Genomic DNA, 19421 nt, shown 5'->3' on the forward strand with positions numbered 1-19421 from the left:
TGCTTTTTGGACAGGCATTCTGAAAGGACCACATGATGTGAGTCTGGGAGGACAGGGTTTGGGTCCATTGAGCCATTAATTGCTAGAATGGATGGACGTGTTCAATAATGAATGCTACCATGATCACTATAAAGTTTAGGCCTAGTTCCATTCCTGCCCAATGCCCCTTCCCCTTGCCCCAATCCTGTCAGTGGTCACAGGTCTGTAAGAACTCCATGGAAAGTTCCTCTTTAAACTCTTAAGAAACGCATGCATGCACAGCATTACAACATGTACAACAAATACAGTGTGATACTCTCTTAGAGGAAGTTGAGCTATAAGTTGAACTCCCTTATCACAGGAGTCCCATTAGTCAAAGCCATTACCTTCTCTCTGGCTCAGAGAAATCTTTTGGACTGTGAACCTCCATGTAAAGTCTGGAGATAACCTCTGTGGATGTCACCCTGGCAGCCTCCGGTATCTGTCCTGGTGTCAGAGTTACAGTGACGTCAGATCTGAGCATGACTAATCCTCCTCCAGTGCTTTGGCTTATTATTATTATCAACAAGGTTTAGAGGAGAGCCTAAGGCTTGCTTCATACGCTGACTCCAAACTATCAGCACAAAAGGCTTTCTATGTATTGTTTATCAATGGAGTAAACTCAATTATTTTCTTGTAGGGTAGATGCATTCATATACATTAGACACACATGGTGGAGAAGATGGAAATCAGCTGTTACAGCACATACTATATATAAATCACTCATCTTTTTTGGCAATACCTCAAAATCATTGAAGCTATACAAATAGCATAATTGATTGATTGGTTGATTGATTGATTAAGTTTGGACTGCACTCTAATTGCATGTAACTGTTCTGTGTGTATAACTCAGGTGGTGTGAAGCCCTGTGCGCTGAACTGTCTGGCTGAGGGGTATAACTTCTACACTGAGCGTTCACCAGCGGTCATCGATGGCACGCGCTGCCAGGCAGACTCCCTGGACATCTGCATCAATGGAGAGTGCAAGGTGAGAGAGGGCCAGAGGGCTCATGTAGGGTTGGGCTTCACCATTGGCTTCCTCCTTACAGTAGATTAGGCTGTTCAAGCTAAGACAACTTGTTGAGCCTATACCTCATGTTAGCAATAGTACGAGAGTTAGCTTAGTGCCTGTACTTTGTGGCAGCTTTATTGATTTTAGTGATATTTCAACCTCTCCCTCACAGTCTTGTATTAGCTGACCCAGTTTGTGCTTGTTACCACAATGTTTGTGCTTGTTCTTATCTAAGGGAACATTGTTTACAAGATACTGAGTGGGCAAACATGGCTGACAAACCACAAAAAACACCATTCTCTAACATGGAACAATGCAGGCTTTGAGTTGCAGTCAGTTGATTGTCACTGAATGACTGGCAGCAGTCTTCTTGACTCTTATCAGCTCCTTTCAGGGTTGTTGTTTGAATAATGCTCAGGAAACTGGCATGGCAGATTTCTAAGGAAAGTGAATTGAAATACATTGTCATTTATATTAGGATTGGGCGTTTTGTTTATTGAATGTTTGAATTTACAGTACATTCAAAATGGTATATTTGATAGTAAGATGAAAGTGTGAATGTGCGTGAATGAATGTGTGCGTATGTGTGTGTGTGTGTGTGTGTGTGTGTGTGTGTGTGTGTGTGTGTGTGTGTGTGTGTGTGTGTGTGTGTGTGTGTGTGTGTGTGTGTGTATATGCACAGTCCGATTGATGTGTGGGAAATGAGTTAACTTTCAGGGGCATGATGGAGATAACAACTTTCTTTTGGGTTTTTTCCAAAATGTCTGTTTAGACTTCCCAATCATCTGACCATACAAATAGTCATGGCTAACCATGAGAGATTTTCTTACTACAGCAATAGCATTCTGACACTGGGAAGTTTGATTGAAAAGCAAAGTGTGTATTTTATGGAGGGAGAATTCAAAGAGGTGGAATATTCCTACCAAAGGAGACTGGAGCACGTTTATACAGAATCCAAGGAGTCTTTTTATTTCAGGAGTTGGCCCGCTGGGTTAACTGACAAACTGTGATAAATCTCTGGAACACCGTCTGCTTGGACGGTTTTCAGAAGCACTCAAAATGCAGTGTGTGTGTGTGTGTGTGTGTGTGTGTGTGTGTGTGTGTATGAGTACATGTGTTGGAGAGAGAAAGAAATCAGAGTGATCAGAGAGAGAAAGATACTGTTGAGAGAGAGCAAGAGAGAGAGAGAGAGAGAGAGAGAGAGAGAGCAAGAGAGAGAGAGAGAGAGAGAGAGAGAGAGAGAGAGAGAGAGAGAGCAAGAGAGAGAGAGAGAGAGAGAGAGAGAGAGAGAGAGAGAGAGAGAGCAAGAGAGAGAGAGAGAGAGAGAGATACATAAATAACGAGGGAATGTGAGGGATAATAATGTATTTTTTTATCACGTCAAATTGACACAAATAATTCAATCTATCACAGTTTAGAGGGTCAATCAACTTACAGTTAATAAAACAAAAATTGAATGCTCACTCTCTATGAGTGGTCCTGCTGTATGTCTGGAGCTCTTAAGAAACTGTCACTGAAATAACGACTGTAAGTAACACGTTGCCATCTCTCCTGTCAGCATGTGGGCTGTGACAACATCCTGGGTTCTGACGCCAAGGAGGACAGGTGTCGTGTGTGTGGAGGGGATGGGAGCACCTGTGAGGCCACGGAGGGACTTTTCAACGACTCTCTACCCAGAGGAGGTAAGAGACTGACTCCAGACACTCCAGGGCTAGAGTCAGAAGGAACCCAAGGGGAGGTTCTCTTATCAATAGCTGTGTAAGATTAGATTTGGATAATAGTGTACAGTATGGCTGTGGTTGATTTGGATAATAGTGTACAGTATGGCTGTGGTTGATTTGGATAATAGTGTACAGTATGGCTGTGGTTGATTTTGGATAATTCCTGCAGCCAGATTCTGCATTGTCCTAACCATGGTCATGAGTTAGGGTCTCTCCACAACACAGTATGACCTGTAACAACACAGTGTGAGAGGACTATGCTGTAGTAAAGAGACGTGTCAACAAGAGTCCCATCCTCTGTGTGGTGTGAGCTAAAGCTCCCAAACGCGACAAGTTAGTCATCACTTTCCGGGAGATACATCCTCCGTGAGGAAAGCAAGGTGAAAATTCAGGAACTTATTGTATTTTTGGCAAAGCAGCCTTGTCTGAGGGCCAAAAGTGCACTGTAGCCAAGCAGTTCATTTTTCATGGAAATTTGTGTTTTTCCCCCTTTGTCACCCAATGATAAAGCATATGTTTTGGGGAGTTGAGAAACATGTTGTCAAAACATAAATGGAAACACAATATATTCATATTAATTACATCATCTAGTGAAGGAATCAGGAATGAAGATATGGCTTCACAATGGGTCTGTGTCCAAGAGTAGTCTATAGAGAGAGAAAACACTTCTCCTTCTATGGTATGGCCAGTAACGCATCTAAAAATACAGTCTGTGTGTGTGTGTGTGTGTGTGTGTGTGTGTGTGTGTGTGTGTGTGTGTGTGTGTGTGTGTGTGTGTATGTATGAGTGTGTGCGTGCGTGCGTTTGTGTGTGTGTGTGTGATCCAGAGTAGAACATATTGAGGTTATGACTGCAAAGGCGAGAGATCTAAATGTGTTTGACAGCATTGGGAAGTGAGGTAAACAGAAGGGTTAATACTCTCTAATTAGTAGTGGCTTGATCACAAGTGTTTTCAGAGGGTCATTTGATGTCACCACAGCCCAGAATATCTAGGCCTATGCTGTTGGCTACCTTCTGATTGCAACAGATGGATAAACACTAGTCATCTTTTATCTACAGTTCTGACTGATATGCACTCTGAAGATTTACAATAGACTTGTGAGTCTAGTGTGTGTGTGTGTGTGTGTGTGTGTGTGTGTGTGTGTGTGTGTGTGTGTGTGTGTGTGTGTGTGTGTGGGTGTGTGTGTGTGTGTATTGAAGAGAGAGGGGCTCCTTTTGTCCCACTTTCAGAATGGCTTTCTTCTTTGTAGCATATTCACAATTGAAAATAAATACTACAGGATCTTTAACCAACATAATGAGTATTGTGCTCTTTTTAGGATAGATACATGTATTTGCCCAGCATGTTGAGGGAGACCTAAATAGTCTTTTATTGACCTTCTCTTTCAGGTTACATGGAGGTAGTCCAGATACCAAGGGGCTCAGTCCACATTGAAATCAAAGAAGTTGCCATGTCCAAAAACTACATTGGTAAGTTTCTATCATCATTATTACAATAGAGAACAGAGTGCAAAGTCTTTGGATCAAGCTTTATGTTGACTACCAATCTCTCTAAGCTGAATAGTACTACATAGTGTTACATTACAGACTGACTCTCAGTATAATTCAACACAACGTGTGAACAGTGATGTAAAGCAGTGTGGGAGATCAAGCTGTTTCATATTAGCTGTTAAGTTCTGTTCTTGGTCCAACAGTCTTGCTCATTTTTCTGTGTTTTATCAGTCTGAGGCAAGGCAGAGGATGCTAAATATGTCAATCTCTATACTGTAGCATCAGCAGCATCCATGGCCTCTCCTGTACAACCCAGCCAATCCAGCATATTCAGTGGTAGTTTTGGCCCTTGTCTTTCCTCTTAGTTCCAGACTAAACAAAAACCATTTGCAACACCGGCAGTGTCGAAATCAAAACAAGCGGATTCAATTTGGGTTGTTTTCTGCGCTGACATTAACAAGAGAAAACGGTGTGACAGTGTGTTGAATTTATGACTAATGGTGTTGATGGAGGACTGAAGTCAGGCTTTGAAACAGAGAGCAGCATCAGATTTATAGTCCTGTGGTGACAGCTGCCTGCTCCTCTAGGATTATGGGGGATATGATGTCTATATATCAAAGTTTAAAAAGATTGTAACTTTGTGGATTCTTTATCCTTCCAAGCAATTTGTAGCTTTGTTATGAATGTCATATGTGTGACCCCAATGACAAAGGAAATATTTTTCTTTGCAACGTCTTGGGAGTACTTCATTCTAGCCATTGGGGTCAGCACAACGCTAATTTCTAAATGTCCGAATGTGTTGGCGAGACGGCTTTCTGTTGAGTGGGAAGGGATGGGAGTTTAGGTAAACATTCAAGGCTTCCAGTTCAGCCAAACCATCAGGTACAGAGGTAAACCCTCTACAAAGAATAGTCTTATGTGGATTACAACATTATGTTCATGTTTTCTATAACGTCCTAGAGTAGATAGACCCATACACCTGTGTGAAGACTAAACTCTGTAAACTGTAAATTGTCCTTAAAAGGAGGAGTGAAGTAGATATTGTTGAATCTGTGTAAACGCTGTGAGGTGCATACTGTAGGCATGAGCTAGGTATGGCGAGAACACAGAGTTGTTGGATAATTTCTCCCCAATTTGGCCCCTTTTCAATCCTGAGAAAGTGGATATTTTCAGATCTGTTGTGCTTGGAGACGAAGCCTTTGTTTTGACAACGAAAGAGAATGGTATTCATGGGATTCTTCCAGGCTTTCACCTGAAGTGTGTGTGTGTGTGTGTGTGTGTGTGTGTGTGTGTGTGTGTGTGTGTGTGTGTGTGTGTGTGTGTGTGTGTGTGTGCGTGTGTGTGTGTGTGTGTGTGCGTGTGTGTGTGTGCGTGCGTGTGTGTGTGTGTGTGTGTGTGTGTGTGCGCCAGCGTGCGTGTGTGCATGCATGTGTGCTCTTGAGTGCTGTTCAGTGTCTGTTGGGGGAGTGAAAGTTGCCAATGACATCAGGAAGCTTGAGAAAGATGATGATGATGATGATAATAATAATAATAATAACTTTATTTGTATAGCATCTTTCATACAGACTATGCAGCTCAAAGTGCTTTGACAGTTCAGCACAACCATATCACAATAATGAATAGTTCAGCACAACCATATCGCAGCCATATCACAATAATGAATAGAACAACTTTAAAAAGAAAAAAAACAACAACAAAAAAACAATAAATTAATCAAAAAAGTATAAAGGGTAGGAAAAAGACTATTAGTAATTGTATGCCAGTTTGAAAAGATATGTTTTCAGCTGTCTTTTAAAAATGTCTACTGAGTCCACCTCTATAATACCTTTGGGCAGAGGGTTCCACAATTTTGGCGTGTAATGGATGAAGGCAGCTTCCCCAACCTTCGGTACGTTTAAAAGACCTGCCTCAGAGGACCTGAGAGCTTGTGAGGGGACGTAGGACACCAAGGACTCTAAGATGTATGGGGGTGCTAAGCCATTAAAAGCCTTAAAAACAAGTAAAATAATTTTAAAATCAACTCTAAAAGACACATGGAGCCAGTGCAGTGCAGCCAGGACGGGGGTTATATGCTCTCTCTTCCTTGTTTTCGTCAACAGTCTAGCTACAGAGTTCTGAACCAGCTGTAGCTTCTCAAATGTCTGTTTAGGAAGGCCAGTAAAAAGAGCATTATAATAGTCAAGTATGCTTGATATAAAAGCATGAATTAGCCTCTCGGCATCCTGCTTGGTTAAAAAACAAACGTTCCTTGGCTATATTTCTCAGGTGAAAGAACGCTGTCTTGGTCACCCTATTTATGTGGGGTTCAAAACTCAGTTCAGACTCCAAAACTACACAGAGGCTTGATTTCCGATTTAATCTGATGGGCCAGATTTCCTGGCCTTTTTGAGAGAATATCTCTTTTGTTCTTGGGGCCAACCAAGAGAATCTCTGTCCTATCCTCATTTAGTTTCAGAAGGTTATTATTCATCCATTGATATATTGCAGATAAACAGGCAGTCAGCGAGCAGAAGGCACTCAGATCGTTCGGCTCCACGGAAATGTACAATTGCCTATCGTCAGCATAACTATGAAAGCTGACATTATGTTCTCTGATGATATTACCTAAGGGCAGCGTATACAATGAAAAAAGAAGGGCCAAGGACCAAGCTTCCTTGTGCAACCCCAAAAGAGACGTCAGATCTCGCAATTTCTCCAAAATATCATTTTCATTTAAAAAATTGTTTAGTTGGTTAAAAACAACTTTTTAAAGTATCTTGCTCATGAAGGGTAAATTGGATATCGGCCTGTAATTTATTCTAAATTTGATTTCTTTAATAGCGGTTTCACAACAGCAGTTTTGAATGCGTTGGGAAAAATTCCAGTCTTGAGAGATGTGTTAATTATTTTTAGGACTGATGTGGAGACACTGTTAAAAACTTTTTAAAAAAGATTTGTGGGGACAGGGTCGAGACAGCAGGTTGACGGTTTACTCTGTGTTATAATTCTGTCGAGTTCTGCATCAGAGATACTAAAATTCCTCATAGTTGCTGGCCTGTTACTGGGCAGATCATATAGAATACTAGTATTTCTGACAATACCAGGCTCATCTTGTCATTAAAAAATGGTGCACATTTTGAGACAGAGGTCAGGCTAGGAATGTCAGAGGTTGTTGCAGGATTTAATAACTGATCGATAGTTAAAAACAGTACTGTGGAATTTTTGCCATTGTCTGCAATGATCTTTGAAAAGTGAGCTTTTCTTTCCGAATGAATAGCTTTGTTATAAGTACTAATGTGCCCCTTAAAAATGCTACAGTGAATCTGTAATTTCATTTGATGATGATGATGCTGATGAATGATGGCGATGACATCATGCCAAAACATTGCCTCCACCTGTAGTCTTAGCTACTGTTCCAGGGTAGTCTTTGATTGGCCCCTCTTGTCAGGTTTTTAATGGCCACTTTTGTCTCTGTGACACCCCTAGCTTTGAAATCTGAGGGGGATGACTACTACATCAACGGAGCGTGGACCATCGACTGGCCCAGGAAGTTTGACATTGCAGGGACGGCATTCCACTACAAGAGACCCTCTGATGAACCAGAGTCACTCGAGGCCCTTGGAGCAACCACCGAAAACCTGATTGTCATGGTAAATGTGTTGTCATTGTTGTTTTGTTGTGTCAAACAATGTGGTGGCACATTTTAGGCACAGATACGGTGACACTAATGTTCATGTAAAACGCAAACAGGTTTTGATGTCCATAATTCGTTATTTAGACCAGAAGACTTTTCTACTTACTGGTTAACATCTTGGTATTGACTACCAATAAACCTCACATATAACCCTTTGCTACATTATCTGTGCGAGAGTAGGGCGGCTATGTATATACTGAATTTATACTGTTTGGGGAATGTCCACTTCAGTCCACATAAACCCAACATCTGGGAGCAAACCTTAGATGACCTCCAGGCGGTGGTTTGGGGTTATATATATGTGGATATTGAAAAAACAATTTCTGGCAAAGTTTAAACACACAGAGATACGTGTTTTGGTGAGGGTGTGTTTGTGTGTGCAAGCGTGTTCTGGCATGTGTACAGTAAGTGTGTGTGTGCAAGCACTGGTGTAAGTGGGTGCAATGGCATGTGTGAGCATGAGCGTGAGTGTGTGTGATGTGTTTGTGCGTGCACATGGGCTTGAGTGGGTGCAACGACAAAAGTGTGTGTGTGTGTGTGTGTGTGTGTGTGTGTGTGTGTGTGTTTGCCGTCCTACTCAATGGTCCTCAGGACCGCAGTGGCTTTTGCCTGGACATGAATTCTGAAAATACCAGACCACACAGCACCACTGGAATAGACATGACTGGCCACTCCACCACAAGCCATTCCTCTGTGGCCTCCAAAGCTGTGTCTAATTCTCATGGTCCCTTTCTGCATCACATACGCTAACATAAACACAGCACGGCCGCTGCCCATTGGCTAAACTTAGAGTCGGTGTGAGGCACAGGAAAGAGCTTTGTTCTGGGTATTTCTTTAATAGCTAGTTTGGGTCAATTACATTTTGATTTATTCTTATGCAGAAATTGACTTGAACATGCAATTTGAGTTGAAAAATGTCCTTGAAATGGATTGATAGGCAGCTGGACCCAATTTTTTGCCCCAAGGCCTCTCCTCACCTCTCCCTCTCCTGACCCACAGGTGCTCCTCCAAGAGCAGAACCTGGGGATCCGCTACAAGTTCAACGTGCCTATCCAGCGCACAGGGAGTGGGGACAACGAGGTGGGCTTCTCCTGGCACCACCTGCCCTGGTCAGAATGCTCAGCCACCTGCGCTGGAGGTAAGCAGACACAACATACCCATCATCTTCCTGGACCACTGTAGGTAGAACAGTTCATAGCAGTGTTGTTCACTCCTGGAGGACTAGTGTGTTTGGGGGATTTTGTCCCAGCCCAGTACTATAACACACCTGAGTTGATTATTTAAATCAGGTGTGTTAGTGGTTTGCTTGGATAAAAGCCCACATACATTGCTGCCGTCCAGGACCAGGAGGAAGTAATACAGGGCTTCTGGACAGGCAAGAGTTACAAGAATAATAGTAACCTCAAATATCTAGCACTTTATCTGCAACATCTTTCTTATGTGGTGTGTGTGTGTCTGGCAAATCTGGACCGATATCCAAATACTTAAGAATACTGTGGGGGAACCCAGTGCCATAATTTGAGATGGGTTTCTTGGATCATTACTTTATTGCTTTCAACTGTAGTTGTAGCCTTTAATAAATCCAGTATGTATTTTACATGTATCTCAGCAATCCACATGAATATGCTGTAATTTCTGTGAATGAGATGCATTGCATATCTTTTGGTTTACCAGCACTGCTAGTGCACAGATGGTTACTGTTCCAAAACTCTTGTCCTACATAATCACAACATTCTAACTCTGAAACCACAGTGAAATGTTGACCATGGCCTCAAGAATGACTGAACCAAATCTTTCTGCCCCAAAAGCAATTGGTTTTTATGAAACAATAAATACTATTCCTTCCCAGTTATCTTCCATGGCCACTAAATACTTGCAATATTCTAGTTAAAAAGACACTGAGAAAAGCTCTAGAGTCGTTGGAGGAAGAACATTTAATTCAAAAGCATAGGCCTGCTGCTATAGGCCAACCATAATTCTAAGAGCCATATATGGTAATATGCTATGCATGCATACTCATGAGTTGGTGTTGTTTATAGCAATCTTTTGGCTTTGGACTCCCACCAAGCTATACTGTACATTGTATCAAAATAAACAAAACAGATCCTTAAGCTTTGGAAGTGACCGTTGGATCATATAGCCACTGAATTGAGCTTACTCAGCTAATCATAAAGTCTTATGTAATGCATCACTGTGCTAATAAAACCTTTTAAAAACATATTTTTACACCCTCACAACTTCAATTTCACTACCTTCACCATACAGTGCCCCCAATCTGTATTTCAGTCCTTCTACAGAAATGTTAATTTCTATAATTTCTACTCCAAACACACACACACACACACACACACACACACACACACACACACACACACACACACACACACACACACACACACACACACACACACACACCCTGGGGTAAAAAGGAGGGGTGACACCGATACAGTAGCCATTACACTCTCCATCAGGAGCCAAAGTAAAGAGCTCCTGCTCTGTAAAAGTGATTTGCCAAGATATCCTGCAAAGAATAAGACATTTACACGTCTGGATTTACTACAGACTCAAAACGATACGGCCACCACCTGAATACCGCACTTGACTTGCAGTATGCGCTGCATCAGCACTTGTTTAAGTGTTTCATGTGGAGTTGATGATTTTGGCTCCTTGATTTGTAACAGTGTATGTTTGGGTGTGTGTTTTTGCTGCCTGTCTCCACTAGGCTCTCAGAAACAGGAGTTGGTGTGTAAAAGGCTGGATGATAACTCGGTGGTCCAGAACAGCTACTGTGACCCAGACAGTAAACCACCAGAGAACCAGAGGGCCTGCAACACTGAACCCTGTCCCCCAGAGTATGTATGCCTATCACTCACACCCTACTCCATGTGAACCTACCATTGTTGTATGCAATCACACTGTGATGGCTTTCATCCCAGCTGCAGGACTCATTACATAGTTTGGCAAAGTTTGATTGAGTTATAGAATTTGAATGTTTCCACCAAAAATTCCAAGGCAGTCGCATTCTAGCTGGAAAGCAAATTAGACTGCCATCGTCATGGATCATTTGATGGAGACATGGAGGAAAGTCTGCCAAATTCACCAGCTTCAGAAAAACATCTGATGTTGATAAGATCTTCTGAGATAGCCATTTATGGTGGTGACTCTTCAGATCCATTTTAACTGACTGTATTGTCTGGCATCTTAGACCACAGTTAGACATCATTGAGTTGGTTAGGGGGTAAAGTACATCACTTGTCATTTGAAGTTGTTGAATGAATTTTGGCGTGTAAGAATAATTGATACTGATGTTGGACCTTAAGTCCAGAGCAGCTATTAGGAAATGTCAAGTTCTCTCAATGATTGACAAGCAGAGACTATCAAATCGTAGTTAGTGAGAGGAGTGGGTTCAGAGGAGTACGTAACCATTTACCTCCATCACAAGTTATGGCACCGGTAAGAAAAATCTTTTGTAGAAATGATTATGACTGGTGATATTAATTTGCCCTCAAGGAGCTCAAGCTGTAAAGTGTGTTTTGAAGAAAATGCTAAAATAAACCGGCAATGATTTATAACTTCATATGTTAACTATTTTCAGTGCTCGGTTTTATGCCAAAAAATGAAAACTCAGAAAATGACCACCTGTGTTTAATTGTATTGGCTCGTTTACTTTACGAACCCTCAAGGGATAATATACATGTATATGTGTGGAATATGTGTGTGTGTGTACAGTGGCCAAAACCGCTTAGCCTCTCTGCTGTGACTTGGGGAACGGTCAGACAGAGTTCAATCATGTCTGAGATGGTAAATTGGAAAAAGAGGATTTAAATGGTTTTGGCCAATGGGCTTCAGTAGTCTGCCAATCGTGGTGTGTGTGTGTGTGTATGTGTGTGTGTGTGTGTGTGTGTGTGTGTGTGTGTGTGTGTGTGTGTGTGTGTGTGTGTGTGTGTGTGTGTGTGTGTGTGTGTGTGTGTTAGTTAGATTGGCATGTGTCATAAGCCAATCAGAAGCGTAATCTTTGCTTCACCAGATGCTCAGTGAGGGTTTCTGAGAGCCAGGTGTAGATTGACAGTTGAACATACTGTACAGTTCCTTTAATTCAGGGTGTTAATTTTTGTAATTTTTTAAGCATTTAGGATGTTTTCACTTATTTACAGTGAACACTGTTCATGCATATGCAGCAGATTTGTAGCTCTTTTTTCCCTTTTAGATTACATTGCAGAACATATATTTGTGCTGACATAATATGAACACATGGCGTTTTTTTCATTTAGGAACGCAAATATTGTCTTCACAGTGAGCACAATGAAAACACTGCATCAAGGAGCCATGTAAACATAATTGTTTTAGAATACCCTGCATTTTATGGGCTCAAGTAATGAAAGCCAACACAGATGTTAGAACAGATGTCAGATGGATCACTTCTGTAACCTCTCAAAGGTTGGATGTGTGTACGAATGTTGTGTTGGCAGTCTCACTGACACTTTGTTTTACAGTCCTATTTCTGCATGTACTGTATCTTAGTATCTGAGTACTTAGTATTTATTATGAAGCTATGCAGTGACAATGGGTTCTATATGGAAATGTAACAAATTCTCTAATAATCATTCATTGTTGTAGGTGGTTCATTGGGGACTGGTCAGACTGTGGGAAGACATGTGACGGGGGCATGCGGACACGGACGGTTCTCTGTATCAGGAAGATCGGCCCTGCCGAGGAGGAAACCCTAGAGGACAGCCACTGTCTGACGCATCGACCAATCGAACGCGAGTCCTGCAACAACCAGTCCTGCCCCCCTCAATGGATCACCCTGGATTGGTCAGAGGTGAGAAGCGACTACCCCTGTCCCCATGTCTTTAGGAGTAGGTGGAAGTTGCCCCCTACCTCTGGTACTGTAAATGTGTTTTATACCCATTATGGTTAAGTGTTATGGCGAAAACTCTGCAAACACTACAAACGTTGCATATCCCTGTCAGCATATTATTGTGTATGCTACACCAAGAAGTATCAAAAGCGCTGTGCCATTTTGTCAGTGGTAAACGCTTCAGAGACGCGCATCTCTGTGATTGAAATAGTCGTCTAAACAATAGACAGTTCAGCCACGCGAGCACGCTTCTTGACTCGCTGCTTCGGCGTCTGCGTCTGGTGGAGCACGCCTCATTGGTAACAGTGGGTTCCTTTCAACAACGTCTCATAGCCAGCATTTTGTTCCTTCGTGTCTCCCCAGTGTACACCGAAATGCGGCCCCGGGTTCAAGCATCGTATCGTCCTATGTAAAAGCAGTGACCTCACCAAGACCTTCCCCCATGCCCACTGTCCCAGCCACAACAAGCCCCCAGTCAGGATACGCTGTAGTCTGGGACGCTGTCCGCCCCCTCGATGGATCCCTGGGGAGTGGGGACAGGTAAGATCATCTCCTCCTTTGGCTCTCATTGCTTTATTTCCCTCTAAAACCACATTAAATCACAGTTAATGCATGAGGTCAAAACATTTGAACAATTTCTACTCATCTAAGCTCCAATTTGTCTTTGCGTAGAACTGTCCAAACAACGACATTTCGAAACCAAATGCTGGTCGTGAAGTAAAAGCTTTTAAGATAGCAATATGCGCCAATTGCCATGTTTTGGTGAACGGTCAATAGAATTTACAAACTGGTGATAAACTGACGTGTGTGTGTGTGTGTGTGTATGTGTGTGTGTGTGTGTGTGTGTGTGTGTGTCTGTGTGTCTATGTGTCTGTGTGTCTGTGTGCGTGTGTTTTAACAGGCCTAGAGTTTGAGTAGTGGCAGTAATATCCACCATGTTGTTTCAAGTCTATCTCCAGCACAGACAAGGCTCCTCTGTCAATGCCAAGAACATGTTTTAGAGAAAGACAAAAGATAGCATAAGCATTCTGAGGCTAACCCTGCAGCTTTTCACTCCGGTACATGGAGCCTGGGTTAGAAACAGTGCACTCAGCAAAACTTCAGCCAACATGTGAACACTACATTATACAGTACAAATGGCTTATGTTGATAAAAGAATGCCAAAATCTGTGCGTCAGAGAAATATACATGTATACACATTCTTAAAAAAGTATGACATTTTGTTATCTTTTAGAAATACATGTTTAGTTTGTGTGGGTTTTTTTTGGACAATGTTAGATAAAGCAGCTACTGCACTATCTGCTATTTTGTGGTGAAATTGCAGTGGTGTACTAGTCCGTGGCAGAAGTTGAAGCAGCTCCTGCTCTGTGTGGTTGAGGTCAGGCTTAGGGTCAGGGGTCAGGGAGTCTTGGTCTAGGCCTCTATCTGCTTCCTCTCATCATGGCCATATGGGCCCTCTCACTCTCACACAAACATCAACACACAGATCTAACACTTCAATCAGTGGCAGTAACCTCTATAAGCAAACAGTGACCTGAGTGATAACCTCTGTGTTGTCCATCAAAGGGAAGCGCCTGTACCGTGCCCTACGAAGGTTAACGCCTCATATACCACAGCTGTAGTAAACATCTTTCCCTCAGCTTTCTCACGCAGTGACTAAAGTCTCGCTCACTTTCTATAGCCCCCCCTCTTTCTCCCTCCCTCTCTCTCTCTCCCCCCAACTCTCTCCTCTCTTTCTCTCCCCTTCCCTCTCTCTCTATAATTATAACCTTCACCCTCTGCTCCTGTCCCTCCCTCATTCTCAGAGCATCAGAAAGGGAAGATTGTTGTGAGGCAGCCAGTCCCTGGTCTCCCAGGTCAAAAGGTCACTGGTTCAAATCCCACTTAAGACCCTCCATTGACATACACCATCTGTCAGGGCTGGGAGCAGGCCCTAATAAAGGCTGTCTAATTGAGAAGGGATGACATGCAGGCCCACTGATCTGAGGCTTCCATAGAGGCTCATTGAAAGTGACGGTAAGCCGGGTGGCATGGTGGTCAATGGGGAAAGGCCAGTGTTGATGGTTGGGTTCACGTCACACAGAGACAGCGCTGGTAGGCAGGTGTGGTGGGTCTCAATGCCTCTAGCTGAGCTCTGAAGGGATCTGCTGTGAGGTTTCATTATATAAATCTACTTGATCTTGTATAGATATTACAAGCAAGTATACACAACATTTTCAGTAAAAATATTTAGACTAAAGGTTTTAGAGAAGCTAAAAGTCTCATCTGTAATTGGCTGAAAGAGCAGTTTGTGGATGTCCAGGAAGAACATCTCTCCAATGAGACAATCTCAGTACAAACAACATTGATAGAAGGGCTGTTGTCTTGCACTCATAATTCCTGCTGATGTCATTAACTGTGTCTCTACCTAGCCTCTGCCCTAATGCAGACCAGTTGATAGTAGTCTGGTAGACTGCCATTAAAGAATTACAATGACATTCCTCAGGTTAAACTGAGGTCAACTGTGTCGCAAACAGCAGAGATGTCAGCGCACACACATGCACACTCTCTCTCTCTTTCTCTCTCTTGCTCTCTCTCTCTCACACACACACACACACACACACACACACACACGCAGGCCTCTCTGTGGAGAAAGAACCCACTAGAACTGCCCTCTCCCATAGCAACAATTGACCTGATCATTCTAATTAGAGGCCTAAGACTGGCCATGCCAGCTCACGTCGCTTTCGCAGCATCCAGATAAGCAGGGTGGAGGACACGGTCACCCTCTGAAAGTATAATCACTTGAGGGGGAGAAGTGGAGAAGGTGATTTTGCCTTCTGTGGTTCCTCTGTTCTCTCTCTCTCTATCCCCCCTCCTGCTAAGGTTGACATAATTGGATAAGCCACCGTATCTGGAGTAATTAGTGGGAATGGCTGAGTGTCCGAGGTAACAGAGTTCAGGGATGGGATCACCTTGCTGGAGGGGGGGGGGAGAGTGGCACCTCTCGTTGATCACCCTTAGTGCTGACGTCACGTGGTTGGGTATGGTGGCTAGGGGCTGTACAGGTCAACTGGACTATGTACAGTAGGAGTAAACTGTGCCACTTCAAGTGCTGTATGAGCATAAAACTACTCATGACAAAAACTATGAATGATGTGTGTTTGTCTGACTAAGGGTTAATGCTGTCTGTGTGTGTGTGTGTGTTTATTTCAGTGTTCGGCGCAGTGTGGCCTAGGCCAGCAGATGCGGACGGTACAGTGTCTCTCCTACACGGGCCAGCCCTCCAGTGACTGTGCAGAGTCCCTCCGCCCTACAACCATGCAGCAGTGTGAGAGCAAGTGTGATGCCACGCCCATCTCCAACGGCGACGGTGAGTACACAGACACACACACTTCCATGCACAGACCTGCACCGATGCCTGAACACCCTTGCAGGCATTGCACACGCACGCACACACGCACGCACACACACACACACACACACACACACTAACCCAATTCAAAAGGCACATAAACTGTCTCTATCTCTTCCTCCACTCCTCTACTATGACCTAAACAAGGTTGGATGACACACTCCCATAACTTAGCCAGCTACATTAATCTTTCCAGTGAAGCTGGCTCTTGGTCAAGACAAAACAACTCAACCCTGCATATACACTTGCACATGATGGATGGCAATTCGGATGCATAGGGAAGGGCCCTTCGATTAGCCTGGATGGAAAACGTGAGCAGCGTTCACAGGCTGGTTAATGGGATTAGCTGTAGGCTAATTGTCCCTTTACGGACAGCAGTGAGGGAATGTCTCGTTTCATTTGGCTCTCCGGGGGCTGGGGCCCGAGCCTAATAAGGGAAGACACTCTGATCGTGATAAGGCATTTAGAACATTGCTCGTCCAGCTAACAGTGTGTGTTTGTGTGTGTGTGTGTGTGTGTGTGTGTGTGCGCGCATGCGCGTGCACTGTAGGGATGGCAAGCGGCCCAGGCGGTGAATCGGGCCAGGATCTGTCTCAGTGTCTGTCTCTGTCTCAGTGCGTAGATGGTGTAATTACGCTGTGAAAGGCTGAGAGTGGCTTATCAAGCCGGCCTCAGTAGCATTGCTGCTCAGCTCTAAATAGAGGGGGCAAAGGTTTCCCATGGAGATTTATTCATTCGGTCATGTTCCTGACCTTATGCCTTTCCAGGAATAAACAAATCCTCTATTCTATTTTTGCCTGTGGACCTGAAACATGCAAACTGAAGACTTGTTCTGGTCTACTCAGTGTTGAGAGAGTTGTTAACAGACCTTAACCTGCCCCAGCCTTCACCTGTGAAAACACAGTCAGATAGTAAAGGCAGTAAATTAAACGTTTTTTTTTTTTTAATTTAACCTTTATTTAACCGGGAGTACTGTATTTCCAAAAGTAGTCTTTCTCAGAATCAGAATGATGACAGAATGATTGACAGTAAAAGCTTGCGTTACTCAATGCGAAGAGAGATAATTCCAGAAGGTCCTCTCCTTACATCAGTGTGTAGGAGAGAGAACGTGGAGTCAGCAGTTACTGTAATATGTACAGTAAATGCAGGCCAAGAGGTATGCACATCCATCAGCAGGAACATACCATTACTCTGAGACAGGGAGAGCAGATTTATTGGAGTGGGCCATTGTCAGAAACAGGAGAAACTTGGTCTAGATTGAACCACTTCTGGTACAGAACGTGTTTGTCCAGGCTGTAAATGCAGGCACGGTGCATTACACACAGGTGTTTCTTACAGAGTGTTACCTCATGGTCATCTTCTCTCTTGGTCACTACTCTTCTGTTTTACCATCCATTTAATGTTTTCTCTCTTTCTCTCTCCCCAGAATGCAAAGACGTAAACAAAGTGGCATATTGCCCACTGGTGCTGAAGTTCAAGTTCTGCAGCCGTGCGTACTTCAGACAGATGTGCTGCAAGACGTGCCAGGGACACTGACCCGTGGAGAGAGAGAACGAGAGAGAAAGAGGGAGGGAGGGAGGGAAGGAGGCCGAGACGGAGCTGGAGGGGAGAGTGAGAGAAAACGGGCAGACTGGAAAACGTACTACCAGTGGAAGAGAGAGAGAGGGAGGATGACTGGGAGAGAGAAGAGAGAAGAGGGGATTTACCGGTTTATCATACCTGCTTTTACCCCCACCGTCACCGTGGAAACCAAACCACTGCTCAGCCCACATGCTGACACAGCCGTTTTTATGTTCACTTCTGTGAAGTGGAACTTAGAGATTATTGTTAGTGATGTTATTTTTATTATAATAATAATTATTAGTATTATTGTTATTATTTTTGTCATCTGTTTATTGTTTTTTCAATCCAAAGTGCTGGACACATCACACACAGAGGATGTACCTTTGGGATGATGGAGGGATGGAGAGAGTGGCCCTGGAGTGGAGGATGGAGAGGGCGTGGGGAGGAGAGGAGGAAGAGGGAAGATGTTCCTCTGTGTTGGCCTCTGGCTCTGGGATGACTGTGATGGTGCTAAGGGCAGGCAAACAAGACTCCGGTGCTTTAGTGTGTGTGAATATTCTGCCAATTACACCCAAACCCTTCCATATCACTACTCAATAGTACTGTATGTTTATTGTACAATTTCAGTTCAAGATGTAATCAACATATTGTCTTCCTAGCATTTGTATCAAATTTGTCAATGATTATGCCATGTACTGTCAGGGGAAGGGAGTGGGTTTGTGTCTAAATGTTTCTGGTGCTGGAACGAAAAAAACATGTTGCTACAGTACCTATAAGGAGTTATCTCTGATTGGATGTTATCACAGGGCCAGAAAAAAACAACATCTGTTTCTTTGTTTTTGTGTGTTGTTCTTCCAAAACACAGGGGTGCCTTTAACATAACCAACCCTTGATCTTGCCACTTTCCGCCAGTGTCACTCAATCTGTAGTCCAGACCACTCAGACCTTCTCAGACAGTGCCTGGGCCATGGGAAATACTGACTGTTAACCGGCTCACTAGTCATTCTGTGGAGGGGGGAGGAAGGAGCACTGAAGTATTAGTTGTTATCATTTTGTGATATACTTTAGTTCTGATAATCCACTCCAATAGCGTGTTGTGAAAAAACGCATTGGAGTCACATCATAGTCATTGTACTGAACTATACTGTCTGTATATATCTTTGTATATTTATGAATCAGCCCTTGAATATTGTGTGGGTATTTCATCAGCGCATAGGAACTCCTAGTCTCCAGCTCTGTGACAGCTTTCCTCAACCATGACTGGAGTTAAGTGAAGGGCCAGTACTGAACACACACACACACACACACACACACACACTCTCACACACACACACACACACACACACACACACACACACACACACACACACACACACACACACACACACACACACACACACACACACACACACACACACACACACACACACTCCTTCCAGCAGATCTGGATGTGTTGCCAGACCACGCAGATCCGGTCTGCCACAGACTACCTCCAGACAGTGTTACCCCCCTCATCCTCCTCCTCCTTCTCCTCCCTCCTTCCCTTTCCTCTCGTCTGTGCTCACCCCTCCTCCACTCCAGAGAGAGAACAAACAGTAAATAGCAGAATATCCAACTCAATGGTGCTTTTTCTCTTTCTTTTTTTGGTATTCCTGTGGAGTACTGTGTGTTCTGTTTGTTTGCCTCCTC

At 43.5% G+C, this 19421-nt stretch overlaps 1 protein-coding gene across 2 annotated transcripts in view; it reads left to right on the forward strand.

Moving 5' to 3' along the window:
* The window catches only part of adamts6 (ADAM metallopeptidase with thrombospondin type 1 motif, 6), a gene marked incomplete at both ends in the record, with an annotated part of 44906 nt that extends 27201 nt beyond the window's left edge, over positions 1–17705 (forward strand). For both annotated transcript variants that reach the window (XM_083669804.1, XM_083669803.1), the window contains 10 exons: positions 872–1005; positions 2588–2711; positions 4140–4220; positions 7707–7870; positions 8914–9052; positions 10637–10766; positions 12532–12736; positions 13139–13315; positions 15971–16127; positions 17596–17705. In XM_083669804.1, the coding sequence (XP_083525930.1) occupies positions 872–1005; positions 2588–2711; positions 4140–4220; positions 7707–7870; positions 8914–9052; positions 10637–10766; positions 12532–12736; positions 13139–13315; positions 15971–16127; positions 17596–17705 (1421 nt within the window). The remainder of the gene's footprint in view (positions 1–871; positions 1006–2587; positions 2712–4139; positions 4221–7706; positions 7871–8913; positions 9053–10636; positions 10767–12531; positions 12737–13138; positions 13316–15970; positions 16128–17595) is intronic.
* Positions 17706–19421: the final 1716 nt, after the last annotated feature.

This window comes from Argentina silus (genome assembly GCF_951799395.1).
Source record: "Argentina silus genome assembly, chromosome: 5".
Lineage (NCBI taxonomy): Eukaryota > Metazoa > Chordata > Actinopteri > Argentiniformes > Argentinidae > Argentina > Argentina silus.